This window comes from Triticum aestivum, chromosome 2D (assembly GCF_018294505.1).
Source record: "Triticum aestivum cultivar Chinese Spring chromosome 2D, IWGSC CS RefSeq v2.1, whole genome shotgun sequence".
Classification (NCBI taxonomy): Eukaryota; Viridiplantae; Streptophyta; class Magnoliopsida; order Poales; family Poaceae; genus Triticum; species Triticum aestivum.
The window spans coordinates 557425329-557440914 of record NC_057799.1 but is presented as its reverse complement, the minus strand read 5'-3'; the positions used below and the strand labels follow the sequence as shown (position 1 = coordinate 557440914).

At 45.6% G+C, this 15586-nt stretch overlaps 1 protein-coding gene across 2 annotated transcripts; it reads right to left on the bottom strand.

Moving 5' to 3' along the window:
• Nucleotides 1–10796: 10796 nt before the first annotated feature.
• Nucleotides 10797–15283, bottom strand: LOC123054476 (vacuolar cation/proton exchanger 1b). Of its 2 annotated transcripts, XM_044478258.1 has the most exons (11): nt 14689–15274; nt 12922–12989; nt 12780–12808; nt 12491–12687; nt 12168–12389; nt 11948–12079; nt 11712–11828; nt 11552–11605; nt 11347–11463; nt 11132–11222; nt 10797–11040 (listed from the first exon to the last, which is right to left on the bottom strand). In XM_044478258.1, exons 1-11 carry the CDS (start codon nt 14950–14952, stop codon nt 11024–11026), a joined length of 1308 nt encoding a protein of 435 aa, XP_044334193.1. In that variant the 5' UTR covers nt 14953–15274; the 3' UTR covers nt 10797–11023. The 2 variants fall into 2 exon arrangements, with proteins under 2 accessions (XP_044334193.1, XP_044334192.1); XM_044478257.1 differs by having other exon boundaries at nt 10797–11222; nt 14689–15283.
• Nucleotides 15284–15586: the final 303 nt, after the last annotated feature.

Below are 15586 nucleotides of genomic sequence, written 5' to 3'. Positions count from 1 at the left end.
TGCAACACCGCTTCATATCCAAGGTGAAAACGGATATTCTGGCCATGATTGGTTGGGCTCAACAGCGATGAAGTTTTGTTGTTGCCTTCAAGGCGTTGTCTCCTTACTGATGTGCCGGCCTTCGGTGGTTGGTTTCAATAACCAGGATAAAAATCCTTGTCCTGGCCATCTTTGGCTGGACATGGCAACAATGGTGCAAGGTCACTTATTCCTTCTTGAAGGCGTTAATGTAGGAAAAGAAGTCAACTTAATAATGGGTGTTTATTTTAGATATTTTACGTTTCAATCCTGATTACTTTTGTTATGTTTTCCTTTTTTCTTTTGAATAGGAGGTAAGCTCGGGTTATGCATCACACATCCATCTATATTAAATTATTCAACAAAGCCTTACAATATAAATACATGAATCAACCCAAAGCCACCTTTCTGGCAAACACTATCGCCATACCTACAAGCTTGATGATGTGTCCCGACCTCGCACCAACACACACACCATGTAATCCAATGGCCTCACCAAGCCGCCCGCCAGCAAGCCGGGAGCACCAACCGGTCGAGCAGCCACTCAGCGCGCCCCGCAAGGGCACACTCTATAATCCGCCGCCGCCATCTTTTGTCATCCCATCTTCAGCAATGATCAATGCATTCACCTTGTTAGGCCCTTCTGCCATCGACGCCACGACGCAAGACAGTGCCACCCTCCCACATGTGCCGATCAACACACGTACCGCTACGCCACGCTGCCGAGACTTGTCGTCATCGATGCGGTAGATGCAACACCGCTCCTCCTCTTGTCCCTTACAGGCAACGCTGCTCCAAAACGGTGCCCCTAAGAGGGAGGACAGCCCCAAAGGCACCACCATCGTCGAATCCAGGAGACCCAGATTTAGAGTTTTTCCCGGAGCATCCCGAACACGGTGACAATGATTGCAATCGACGATGCCTTCAACAAGGAGATGACGCAATTGTTGTCACGGTGTTCATCTGCCATGACCGAGGTCGACATGGTTTTCACTAGTAGTTGCGCCACTCAGAACCAGTAGCTGCCCGGATCCGCACTGAGCCACTCTGTGACGGCGTGCATAGTCGCTGGAATGCCAGTAGGGATCCATCATCCCTCGCCGACCACTTTACGTGTCGCCGGCTGGCCACGCGCCCCGCCAACGATGGCAGGCGTTCGCCCATCATAGCCAGGGAAGAACACGAGCTCCGGCGGGCATGGAGGCGGGTGTCACCGCCACATGACCATATACGGCGCCCTAGCCCTTGCGCACACTCATCCCGCTGGTCATGCCGCTGGCGATCCAGTGCCTAGGCCAATCAAGGCTTGGCTCGCCGCCACCGCGGCCTACGCCGATGACCAAGGCGGAAGGAGAGGCTGCCACGGGAGGTGGTTTCTGGTGGCGCTAGGGTTCGCCCCGTGGCGGCGCCCTAGGGAGGCAACGCGCAAGGGTGAATGGCGATTACTTTTGTTATGTACTTCGCTAATAATTATAATCAAAATGATTGTGCTTATCACAATTATGCACAGGCCGGAGGGTTAACCTCCTTTAAAAAAAATCAAAACAACACCTCCGATACTTCACAATTCTCCTCAAATTACCACTCCTTCCCCTTCGCGCCACTCACACACGTCCTCCATCTGTTGCTTATTTTCTCCCTTGTTCAGTGCACTTCTTTGCCGTGATCATAACGTCGCCATAACAGTGCTCAGGATCTGTAGGCCAAGCTATAGAAGTACACACACTCTCGGGGTAAAGAAAGGAGACTGGATTTTCTACTCCCGGGTGCATCCACATCAACAGTTTCTAAATACAAAACAGAATCAGAAAAATCTGAAATTTTGGGACACAAACAAGATCAGAAATTTTAGCTTCCTGCAAATTTTCGTCCACAAATAACATTCGAGAACCCTCACCAAAAATAACAAAATCAGTCTTCAAAGTTGTGTGCACTTTTGAGCAGTGATTTTATATTATTTTTTGTCGAGGGCTTCTCGAATGTTATATGGTTGCGAAATTTTGCAAGAAGCTAAAACTTTCGATATTGTTTGATGTAAAAAAATCAGATATTTTCGATTTTGTTTTGTATTTTTTTCTATTTACTGTTCATGCGGGTGTACCTGCGCCCGGGAGCAGCCGCATGAACAGTAAATAATCTCGCTTGGCTGGCTGCCGGTTTCCTGTAATTTACTCTTCTTGAAAGGATGAAAAAAATTAAGCTATTTAAAGGGCAGGATTAAAGGAGATCCTGCGTATACTGCAGGTAAATTGTTCAAAACATCCGAATTCCAAAGCATGGTACTAATAGGGCACATCAGATATAGGACACGATTGCAATATGCATCGTCATGGGCCGAACATCAAGAGTAATAATATGGCAATATATGCTACTTCTGGCTCCAGATCAGAGTACTCCAGAAATCCTGCAACGGTTCAACTGATGCTGCTACTTAGGCAAGAGCACACTGCTGAGTGCGCCATGAGTCAGCATTGCAGCTCTCAGTAGCTTCAAAACCTGTTAACCAGCAAACATGCATCAGTGATCAACATAGAAACTGAAACATTAAGAACAGGCTAATTTTCGTGAGTCAAGATGTTCCACTTCATGTTGGATATCATTTGATTAACAGTCGTGGGGATTTACCTGTGTTTTGTCAAGAGTGCACTCTTTCTCCACAAGCTTCTCCTTTGGAATCTTGGCTGCGCGGATGGCTTTGAGACTATTGGCCAAGGAGAAATTGGTGACACGAAGATCATCGGTCACCATAAAGTTTGTGGAACCTTCCTTGATATATGCCCTACAAGTACTTCCTTTAAATGGGTTTTTTGGATTCATCTCGTGATTATAGCCAGCGACTCTTCTAGGTGGTAGTTCTTCCACTTGGAGTACATTGCTGTTGCAGCCAAAGAAAGGGGGCAGCTTTGGTGATAGAAGCAAGCTTCGGCATTCTTGCTTTGCACATCCTTCCTCATTCACACTCTTGTAAAGATTGTCAATGCATCCATTTGGTGACCATTCACCATAAGCTTTGATTATGGATCCAAGTGGAATGCAAAGAAGGCCAAAGAGAAGTTCGACAAAGTCATGCCCAACTTCAGCATACAGCACCAACGTATCATCATTTGTCTGAATAAGCCTCATCTTTATTGCCTTGAACATGGGCTCAGCCTCATCTGCTTGTTCTACCAGCAAATTCTCTGGAAGCTGAAAAACATTTGTGCCGGCATCGGGCGTGATAGCAACATCAAAATAGAGGCCAGTTAAAGGTTGCTTCGACAGCAATGCTCTTGCAATCAAGCTAATCGTCTGGAGGAAATGTGAAAATTGTTAGTAATAAAAAATCTGATTTGCACTGATCAACTCCATAGATAAGAGACACGTACGTACCTTATTGGAGTCGAGTTGTAGCACCACTTCCTCGATATTCTCTTGTTCCTGGAGCTCAAGTTTGTCCATCAGGGAAAACATGAGACCAGTGGAAGAAGGAGCAACTTGGAGATCATCAGTGATGATGAACTTTGTGCGCATCTTGGCGAAAATCTCTATGGGATTGTTATAATCCCGAATTGTTTTATCCATGGCAAAACAAAACGGGCAACTAACGTCAGGGACTGAGCTGAAGTACCCCATATGACGGCTGCAAGCATAAAACTGTGATTGATCTATGTCGTCAACTTGGACTTTAAGCCGACGTAAGTGACCTGCTGCAGCATTGCGGGGGCTAAGAAGCATGGTCTTGCAAGGCTTCGTTTGGAAGTGATCGTCCCCGAGATTCTCCACGCTCTTGTACAGCTCGTCGAGGCACCCGACCTGAGACTGCTTACCGAGGCGACGAACGATGGTGCCGAGGGGCAGAGTGAGGAAACTGAAGAGGACATCGACGAAGTCCTGGTCAGATTCTGCAAACAGCACCATTTTCTTCTCCTTGTCAATGAACAGCTTGACAGCAACAGTTGATTCGCCATCGCTCGACATGGTGGCTTAGGTGGTGTGTTCGACTGCTGGTGAGAAAGATGATTTGAGGGGTTGCAGAGGCAATCCTTTGAATATATATCTCCTCCGTGAATGGCAATGGTAACAGAAGAATTAAATGGTTGGATGGAATCTGAAAGGTGCAGAAGGCTTCACACGAAGAGTTTCACATTAAAAGGCTAATCAATATGCAGGTATTCACATTTCCCAGCGGTAAGACGTGGAGCTCTGCTTTATTTCTCCTCGGAAGTTGTTATCCACGATGGAAGGCGTATGGCCATGCTAATTTACTCCGATAATTTGAAGTGGCCTGCTCTATGAACTTGAGATTTTCTTTTGGGATTCTATGAACTTGACTTGCTAGAATGAAATTTTCTTTATGAACCACCTTGGAGAACAGAGAGTCCCTGGTCTCATTTCTTTTACGAACCACCTTTAAAATCATAATTTTCTTTGGCAATGCAACGATATATATGGGACAGTTCCTTGTTGATGGCATTGACTTGAGAAAGCTCCGACTTGCTCTTGGGGCGAAAACATATAATCCGGTTTCCGTGGTTGGATCTATAGATAGTGGCGCAGGCGCCATTTTAAGACAACATTTTTCGTAGCACGGGTATTGCTAGTGATGGTGCTTTTTTTTGGGGTAGGTGCTAGTGATGGTGCTTAATGTTGGTATTGTTGCATGTCATTCATCGCTTTGACATAACTCTTTTACCTTACTTTATTCAAAATATTTTGATTGTGTGCATAATCGATGTCTCGTCTAACTTATGACATTGTGTTGTTGTAGAGGTCAATTATCCTTGGTATTAGTTTTATGTTGGTATATTACCCATCCTGGTTTACTATAGTCCCCCTTATATTTTGGGTCAAAATTTGACCACATATTTGACTGTTAAAATATTAATGCATGTCATAAAAATTATACTGTTGGATTCGTACTTAAATGCAATTTCTAATGATATTATTTTTTGCTATGTATAACTTATATTTTATTAGTTAAAAATAGTTAAAATATGATTCAAAATACCAGGAAGATTAGTAAACCAGGACGAATGTACTATCATTTATCTAAAAAGACTGCATTTCAGTAGTAGTATTTCTACATAAGTCTAGTTTTCCTAGTTGGGCATCTAGTGGCATGGGCCTCCATCCACGGACACGACACATTTTTTTATTTCTTTTGTTTTTCGTGACTTTTTATACAAATTTAACTTTTTGTTATATTTTTCTTTGTTTTGCTCTTTTTTTGTTCCTTTTTAACAATTGCTTTCCATTTGTTTTTCCATTTTAAATATGTTTTTTAGTTGGAACATGTTGTATCATCATCAAAAGTAATAGGGTGCACCAGGTAATGCATTGTCCTTGTTGAGTTTTCTTGGTTGTAAGGTTAAGGAAAAACTGAATATATTTCTATACTCTTATAAACTATCCGATCACTTGCGAACCTGCAAGATTTCATCCAATGATATTTGCATATGCATGCTCTACCGAAAAACAATTGAGTACATGTGCATGGTTTGTTTTTGTTCTTACATTTTTTTTTAGCAAAACCCAAAGCCAAAAGGCCTAACCAAAGCTCATGTACAACTCTAGCATAAAAAAATGCATGCTCTCATGTGCCCGGACTGTCCGGGCAGATTATGCCCTGACTGTCTGGATAGAACTAATTTGGGGCCCGAGAGGAGAATGTTGTGGCTGGACGCTAGCCAGACTATCCGGGCATTGGTCGGGCGTCGTTGAACTGCTCGGACATTGTTCAGGCATCTGTTTGGGTAGGAGGGTGGAGGCACCTGAGAGCTGGAATCCTGGTTCGACTGCCCAGGGACTATCAGGGCGGCCGGACTGTCTAGGACAATTCTGGCCAGACTGTCTGACCTTGTTCTAGTGTGGTTGTTGTCTTGGCTATTGGTTAGTCAAAGTCCAGTGGCCAAACTATCTGGGCACTTCTAGCCGGACTATCTGGCCATTTGAGTTTTGCCCAAAAACGGCTAGTTTCCCAAGCTGTATAAATACCCCCTCCACCACTTCATGGAGGGGTTGACCAACACAAGATAAGAGCCTATACATTTTCAAAAGCTCCCTCTCACTCCGCCCACACCAAATCGTAGATCCCAGGTAAATTTATGAGAGTTCTTGAGAGACATTTCACCATTGATAGATCCATTCCATCTCCCTCTTTTGACTGGAGCAAATCATGATTTGTTATAGTCTTGATCTTTCCCATTTAATATTGTTACTCTTGGAAGTTGGAGACTCATAGGTAGTATGAGTGCTCCAGTGAGAAATCGACTTTTGATTTACCTCGAAAAGTTTGTGAACATTTAGTGGCCGCCTGAAGGCCTACTACTAGTGGTTAATAATTGCATTTGTTGTGACATCTCAAGGAGAATAGGACGAGCTTTCGTGGTGTTCGTGGGCCTTCGTAGTAACACCCATCCCTCAAATGGCGATTAGCTTCCCTCCAAGAAAGTGAACATGGGGATACATCCTAGTCTTCATGTCATCGATTATCCCTAACCCCAGCTCTCTACTTGTGGTTTACCTTGGTCACTTGACCTTGCTGCTATATTAAATGGTGTTACTTAACCAAATATCATTGTGACCACTTCACTACACTTGTTATCTCACCTAGAAATTGTTTAGGCTCACCTCATATTATGCATTTTCCTAACCTTGCTAATAATCAATTAAAATTTATAATTGTACCATCCGCCCCATCTAGGTCCATCTCGACCATTTTCAATTGGTATCAGAGCATCATGCTCTAACTTGTGGCTTAACCGCCCTAGAGCAAGATGTCCAAAGACGGGGAGGAATTTCTACCTAACCCCACGGAGCTAAGTGATCCAGTGGTGGATACTTCATCGAAAGATGAGAAGATTTATAGCTTCGTGAATATAGCTAGAATGTTACCCAAACAATCAATCAACATCCAAGCTCTAGTTGATAAAGTTTTGGTGGATATAATGGCATTAAGAAACCTTGGTTGTGCTACTACAATTAATGTGGTGGTGGTTTCACCATTGGCGGCCATCCCCCATGCCTCTCCATCCACCGTCCTACCTTCGGGGAGCAATCACGTTGAGTTTGGTCGGAATTACCTAAAACCACCACCTAGAGAACCCAAATTTAACTTTCAAGGCACACCCGTTTGTATGATGCAAAAGGGAAGTTCTCAATGTGGAAAATTGGTATGCACGATCATTTGAAGAGTACCTCCAATGATCTGTGGGAGGTCATGGGAAGTGGTTTTCAATCCCGCCAACTCCTATGATCTAACTCCAGAACAAGACTACGATAAAAAACTCAATATTGCCGCATGTATGATGATAAGGAAGGGTTTGTCTGTAAGTGAAAGGCAGCCATATCTCTGTCAACTATGCCACGCATCTATGGGATACTTTTGTGTTGACAAAACTGGTATGTCCACTCTTCAACTATCAAGATATGAATGTGAAGAATGATATGCACTACTTCATGATGGAAAAGGATGAGAGGCCTCAAGAGCTTCATGAACATATCAAGGCTCTTGTAGCAAAAATCGAGAGTTTTGGATGTGACAAGGCCTATGATGGATTCACCATGACCAACCACTTACTTGTTGATAAGATGTTAACTAGTCTTACGCCTCACTATAAAAAACATGGTTTGGTACATAAGGCATGATTATGGTATCACAAAAGATGACTCCCGATGATGTGGTTGCTACCTTCTTGCAGCATGAAAAAAAGGGAAGAACTGACTTGCCATGCAAGTGTTTGGACACAAAACAAACTTTTCATGGAAGGACAAGCACGCCCAAGTTTGTTAATGAAGTGAGGGAGAAGGAGAAGCAGAAGGGGAATCAGTTGACTCCAAAGAATGCCCATTATATGATCAAATGACACTCTTTGTGAAGATATTTAGCCCAGGAGCCTAAAGGAACAAGGGAAAGTTCTCATTGAAGAAGAAAGTGAGGTCTTGCTACAATTGTGAGTATCCACATCACTTTGTCGATGAGTGTCCATGTGAGAAGATGTAAGACAAGCCAAGATTTCCAAGGCAGAACTTTGTTAAGAAAATGTTTCCAAATCCCATGAATGCCAAGCTCAAAAAGAAGGAAGAGAAGGCCATAATTGCTCACGAAGACTCCGCCCCGCTGATGTTACTAGAGTTGCCGGTGTAGCCCAAGGGAAGCCTTTGAAGCTTATTAACAAAAAAAGGCGATGTGATCAAGTACGACTACATGGTGACTACAAGGGTAACTCTGACAAGTGCTTAATGGTCAAGGTGGCCGATGACAATGATCAAAATGCCTCTCCAAGCAAGTCTAAGGTGTCTTCCACTCCTAACCCTCCTCTCTTCACTTCCAAGATCATACCAATGTTTATCATTATGTGAAGGGTGATTGTGTGTTCTTTGACAAGATGCATAAGGTCACGGACTCCCTCAAATGAAGGAAGCTTGCTATGTTTCATTGTCTCATGGGTATGGTGGGTAAGTACACCAAGACCATTGAGGAACTTGAAACCCTTGTTGCCAAGGAAAAGGAGAATAGTGATCTCCTCGAGTGGGAAGTCCAATTTGAGAAAGCACACAATGACGACTTATGTTTGACTATTCAAATAACTAATGAAACAAATGCTATGTACCTTGAAAACGTCAACTAAAACTTTCAAGAGTTAAAAACTTCCAAGAGCCAAGTCAAAGTAGCTCATGCTTCTCTCTCTAAGGATCTTGAGATCCTCACTATGTCTCTTAAGGCTAAGGAGGGGGATATCACCAAAATTTAAGAGAGTTAAGAAAAACTTCGACTTACTCATCTAGACACTCTTGCTAAAAGTAACTTGCCTATGGTTATAAATGGCGATTCTTATACCACCAGTCTACTTGTGATCAAGCCTCTCTTATTGAGGAGAATAAGTTACTAAGGGCTCAACTTGAGAAGGGTCTTGTGTCTTGCATCCAAGGAGAAAATAACGTCAACGAGGTGTAGAGTCGACACAAGGAAGTTGTTGGCACATAAGGGATTGAGTTTGACCCAACAAAAGAAAGACAAAGAATTATGCTCCTAAGAACGTTGTAACCCCTCAAAAGGTTGTATTTGTACGTGAAGGAAGGTCAAGACCAAAGTTTGTGATGTGGTTGTGAGTGAGAGTGTCGGGAAGTTCACTCCCAACAAGTCAAGAGCAGTTACGCCTCCATCCGATGTGCTTGTGTAAGGCAGAGGATGGAGATGTGTATGCTAAATTCATTGGTCCTCGCAATGCATTTCGATTCTACTCCATTTGGGTTCCAAAGACCCATGTTACTAACTTGAGAAGTCCTATTGTAAATTGCTTGACTCTAACCAAGACTTAATTGTGTGTAGGGTGCTTTCTCCGGTGGAGTCAAATAGGTGGTGGATAGTGGATGCACCAATCATATGACCGAAGATAGCCATTTTCTCACGGACTTCATGGATGCCACCAAACCATTTGTGAGCATTGTCGTTGGTGGAGGATCAAAGGGAAAGGTACTTGGGTTGGGCAAGGTGGCTATCATAAATGATATACCTATCAAGAATGTCATGGCATGCTTGTCCAATCTTTAATATGATTTGCTTTCCTTTCGCCAATTGGCTTATTGCTGGATATGATATATTATTTGGGCTAACAAGTGTGGAAGTCTTTAAGAGATATATTCTCAAAGTGGCCTTTGTTGGACAATGGGTGGCTATGGCATCGCCGGCTAGCCCATGTCGACATGAGAAATCTCAACGATCTCCTAAAGAGTGAGCACATTCTTGGACTAACAGATGTTTCTTTTTTGAGAAAGATCATTTGTGTAGTGCATGCATAGCCGGAAAGCAACATTAATCAAAGCATACTCCCAAGGGTATCGTGTCAACATCGAGGCCTCTAAAGCTCTTTCATGTGGATCTCTTTGGGCATCCATCGTGGGATAACCTTGGGGGAAGAAATATGGTCTAGTCATTGTCGATGGTTACTCTATACATGGGCGCACTACCACAAGTCCAGGGACGAGGAGAAAGTGAGATTTGTGGATTTTGCCAAGCAAACCCAACACAACGTTCCATAAGGTGGTGTTTTGCAATTAGAAGCGACATGGATTGGAGATCGAGAGCTACACCTTGAAAGGATTTTTTAGTGATGAGGCGATTGAGCATCAATATTCGGCACCCCTCAGAAGTTGTCTGCACTGCGTGTTCCTTCATGGTGTACTCGACAGGACTGTTGAAGGTTGAAGATGGCTGGAGTGCAGAGGGCGCTGCAAGTGGCACCGTCTTTGGCTGATTGGTCTGCAAACCGTGGGAGGCTTATGATCCAGGATGTTTCAAGTGCTCACCGTAGATGAAGCTTTCGGCTCTGTGTTTAGTTTGGTGTTTTGAGCGCTAGGGTGGGTTCGATGCCCGCTGAGATGTTCCATGTCGTCTTTTTACTGACATATTACTCTGCTTATTATAACTCTCGGGGTCTGCTGCTAACAAGTTTTTGTCCCGTGCCATGTGTTGTGTTTCGACTTTCGACGGCGAGCACTTCGCAGCGGTTTACTGTCAGTGCCACAGGCCGCTTCTCCCCTTTCCAGGCCCCTTGTATTTTCTTTAGCTGATACTGAAATTAGCGTAAAGGAGCTGACACTGAAACTAATGGAAAGGGGTGCGAGCCTGGTTGGAGAAAAAAATCAGACAAGCACCACTTTCCATTAATTTCAGTGAGCATGCTGGGGCGATCATATTCCCCGTTGATGGTTCGTTCCCCACTGCTCGACACGGTGGAGGCAAAGCAGTGTGTGTGTTTTCACTGTGCCTGCCTTACCTCCGTAGCTACCACCTCAGCTTTTTAGGTGCACTAACGGATACATTAAGCTCGATTAATTTACAGGCCTGTGATGGCCATAAACACACCTGATTTAGTCTCGATCTACAATCTTACAGGCAGGCAGGCCCTACTGCTTGGCCTGGCTGCGAAACATAGTCTACTACCTTCTCTTCACGATCTTCGACTTGATCACCGTCCGTTTTGGGGGAACCCTGAACTAAGCCGATCTGCTAGGCTGAACCCGATTAGTTGCTTCCATCAGCTGTCATCGAAACATAACAGATGTGAAAAAACAATGTGTAGTTGCAAATGATTTGAGCAAAAAATGGGAGGGAGAGAGTAAGAATCCCTACCTGAACGTCGTCTCAGGACAAAAAAGCACACGCCGATCACGGCGTAGCAAAGGAGGAGAAGCAGTCCCTTCAGATAATGCGACGACCCGTCCTGCAAAACGCACGAACAATTCCTTCACTGAATGAGTTGCTCGTACCATGACAAGCATACCAGAAACACTAAACTGAACAGAGGTTGACCCGGCGTGGGGATGCGAAACAGAACATAAAATTACCTGGAGGGTGAAGCTTGTGACCAATATTGCGAGGAACAAGGAACCAGTCTCTAGCAGGTTGAAATCAAGATCCATTGGAACCCCCATGACCCAAGCCACAAGGACACTCAGCGGCACCTACATAGGAGAGTTCAGTTCCATCAGGAAAGAGACAAAGGCAAGATCATATGAAGATAACAATGTCCAGAGGTCAGTTAATACAGACCACAAACATGGAAATCTGCGTAGCTGACCCCAAAGATACTCCAAGGGTGATGTCCTGTCACAACCAACAACGACAAAAAAAATTAGATTAGGTGTTAGTGATCGCTCCCTGTGACATTTCAGTGAGTATGCACCGGTCCTGAACTTCTGATTCTACTAACCAGCTTGTTCTTAAAAGCAAATATGATTGCTCCAGCATGCTCTGCTGCATTCCCGACAATCGGAATCAAGATGATGCTAATGAAGCTCACTGATAGTTCCCAGGATTCTGAGGCCGCCTACAAAATTTGTTCCCAAAACACATTGTTAGCTACACTGTAGGTTAGCTCTGAGTAAAATTATAGAACCTTTTCCCTTCAGAAGACCCATCCAAACCAGGCAACATGGTGCTCCATACCTCAATTGTGCTCACGACATACTCCGACAGTAAGGCGGTTATCACAGTCATGACTGCTAGCCAAACCATCGCACTTGTAAACCCCAGTACCGCCTCATCTTCAGAGACCAAATCATCACCATCATCTTCAACCTGATCATTTTGTCATTAACCAACTAGTTATATGCATGTTAATAGGTTATTCTGGTTTCTGATCAGCAGTATACCAAACAGTACACACCTCCTGTGGTTCAAAGAGCTGGCGATGCGTCTTCAGCTGGAAGTAAAGGTAGGCTCCATAGGCCAGGATCATGAGAACGCTGCATGCCCGGGATAGCACCAATCCTGAATCGTCAGAGTTTACTGCATGCTCACCGGCGCTTACTGCATACCTCAGCATCAGCGGCATCGATTGGCATAGCACACCAAGAATCAGAAGCCCTGTGCTGACATCTGCTTGCTTCTGCACAAATGAAAGCCATACCGTCGTTCATGCGTCATGACACATCCGTGCAATCGTAAACAGCATAACAGTAGTACGAAGTAGATAGCCGAGTTGGTTACTCTGTCGTATGGCTGCTCGACACCGAGGTTGGCAAGCCCACCAAAAAAGAGGGAGGTCCCGAGGACAAGCAGCAGGTTGGACAAGATGGAGCCGAGCAGGGAGCATTTCACCACCGTTATCTTGCCTTCCCTCAGGGCGAATAGCGCGATGATAACCTCGGTGACGTTGCCAAATGTCGCATTCAACAGTCCACCGACTGCAGTTCAGGTAGATAACCACATGACGTCCAAGTTGTAGGTTGGTTAGAAACTTAGAATGATTTGACGTTTTGAGATCAACAACCCTTACCAGTGGGACCGGTGTAGAAAGCGATCTGTCTGTGATCAATCGAAATAACACAAAGAACAGAGTGCAAGTTTTGTCAGCAACGTAATAAAGAAGGTGACGCCGAACCGAACACGCTATGGCGATGAGCAGAAGAGAAGCTTACTCCGTCAGGAAACTGAGTCGCTCCGCAAGAGGAATGAGCCCGATTAAGCTAAGCACGAAGAGCCACACCTGTATGAGCTCAGCATTAGGAAAAATATAGCGAGTGTCCGAAAAGATGGGCAAACGGTGAAGAATATTCCGGATCCATATGCTCTTCCTGTCCTATTGCTTTCAGCCACGAAAATATTACTGTCCCTGTTTAACCAGCCAGATTTTTGAACATGGTACAGCTTGGAATATGTTGGTACAAACTACAAACATAGGCAGTCCTGGTGTGTCTCACGTGGTCTTTGCAGCACGGACACACGACAGTGATAGCTGAGAAGACGTAGGAGTCACATGCCGGACTGAAACGATGGTAAAAAGACAAGAGAAGGCAGTACAGCAAGGGCATCTACCTCTGCTTTGTCCAGAGGAATCCCACAGTGAAAACGGCCCGTGCTCGTGTTTGAGCTGAGCTCTCGCCGATCAGCCGCAGGATTGTCGCAGAGAACTGCTAGCGCAGTGGTGCCCACGTACGGACAGGATTCACCTGGTGACCACGTTGTTAACTTAGTACTAAACCCATCTTAATCATTGTTGCTGCATGTGCAGTGAACCCAGGGCGAGATTAATGGCTGCCATCGCTGGATGGATCATGGATGGGTAATACAGTATACTAGTAGTGGCAATAGGGAGGTGGATGTGAGGTGCAGGCATGGATGTTGATGGACCGACATGGGCGACATGGGTGGTGGTGGAGGGCAAGAATGTGCATGTGATTCGCAGAGCCGGGGCATATTAGTCGCGGCTTATTCCATCCCACGATTCCATCTGTAACGCGTCAATTTTGATTAGTGCTTGGGGTTTGAGGCCTAGCCCACATGCCGGTATGGGGTCACTCACGTGTAAACAGCTCGACGTAAATCAAATCTTTCTCCCAAAAAAATGTAAATCAAATCACCATCATTCCATTCTTCTCATAAACATATATACTACTAGTAATTGCTATGAATAGTTATGTTGGTCGTTTCTTTAATGGGAATCAATGGGAGGCCCGCTGTTTTCAAATAAGGACTATGAATGCATTGGCCACAGCTCTCGTTCTCTCTCTCTCTCTCTCTCTCTCTCTCTCTCTTCACATGTTTGTGCAACGCCCTGTTGAACTATTAATCTAAGCACTAATAAGGTAGTACTAAATGCAGGAGTTAGTTAGCGGTGGGCAGAGGAGAATAAGATATATTTTTGTGGTGGTGATGAAAATGTTCAGGATGCTTGTTTTATGTTGGGGACAAGGCACATGCAGGTTTTACATAGAGCGGTTGATCAGAGAGCAAATCAATCGTCCCTAGTTACTTCTGTTAGCTAGGTGTTCCAGCGTTGATGTGACAAAAGCAGAGGAGAATGCGGGATCTTTCTAGTAGACGAAATGGCACTGAAACCGATGTATGAGCGTAATCCTCCTAGGGTGATGAAAAATGTAATGTGTGTTTTATGTTGCATAACCGTACAAGGCACATGTAAGCTTAACAGAGGGAGTTGCAGAGCAAATCAATCGTCCCTACACATAACATATGTTCCAATCCAATTGCGCTGGACGGAGGAAGCAATCGGAATCAAAGAGGTTCGATCGAGCAAACAAACAGAAAGGAGTAATACGTAGTACTAGCTACGATTAGGTGAAAGTGTGATAAATAAACACGGAAATCAGGCGGAAGCAGGTGTTGAAGGGCCGGTGAAATCGGAGGTTATAGACAGGGAAAAGGAGGAGAGATGAGGCGAGGCGTACCTGGCCGAAGCGCATGTATCTGGCGACGACGGCGAGGAGGACGGCGGGGAAGAGGACGAAGAGCTTGGTGCCGAAGAGCACCTCCTGGAGGGTGGAGAGGAAGCCGCGGAGCGCGGCGCAGGGCACCTTGCGGACGAGCGAGGTGTCGGACTTCTTGCGGAGGGAGGAGGAGGACATGTTGTGCGCGGTGCGGCCCAGGTGCCGCATCTCCTTGCCGCCGGCCTCCAGCAGCGGCGCCGCCACCGCCACCGCGGAGGAGTCCATCTTCCTTCCTTCCTTCCTTCTCGCGGGCAGGCTCTCGGCTCGGCTGTGCTCTGTTTCTTTCGGCTGGCTGGCTACCACCTCGCCGCTACCTCCTCAACAGCCCATCGGGGGCGGGGGCGGGGGCGGGGCGGGCACATGTATACCGTGCAGTGCAGGGGTTAGAAAAGGGGCGGGCAACGTGGCGTGCGGCGCAGCTGGTCCGTTAGCGCCCCCTCCACCTCGCTCGGTTGTGTGGCCGGGCGGGGCAGGGTACCGCTCGGGATAGGCCGGCCGATGGGGGCTGAGGTCCGTGCGTATCGGCCTGGCCGGTGGCCGGTGGCCGGTGGTGCTGGAATTGGGTACTAGAGCGAGACCTGGGAAGACGTGGACGGGATAACCTCTTACCCCGATCGTCTCCCCTAGATTTGTTGTGACTTCGCTCCCACCCACCCGCGTACGGCGCATACAGCGAAGCCAACCGGTTGCTGAGTACGTACGAGGAGACACGCGAACACTACATAATTCCTAGGCGATGTGTCTAACAAAATACAGCAGCTCTGGCCTTTGAATTGAATGGTACATTTGGACACATCTGTATGTAATATAAAAAGTACGGGAAAGCAAAGCGGTGGTTACGTACGTACGAGGGATCGAT

Excerpts from the sequence above, each read along its gene's own strand:
- LOC123054476 (XM_044478257.1), bottom strand. The coding sequence starts at position 14,952 with ATGGACTCCTCCGCGGTGGCGGTGGCGGCGCCGCTGCTGGAGGCCGGC. Across the intron at positions 12,390-12,490 it reads TCGAGCAGCCATACGACAGA|AAGCAAGCAGATGTCAGCAC; the intron begins GTAACCAACTCG and ends TCATTTGTGCAG. Across the intron at positions 11,829-11,947 it reads ATGTCGTGAGCACAATTGAG|GCGGCCTCAGAATCCTGGGA; the intron begins GTATGGAGCACC and ends CAAATTTTGTAG.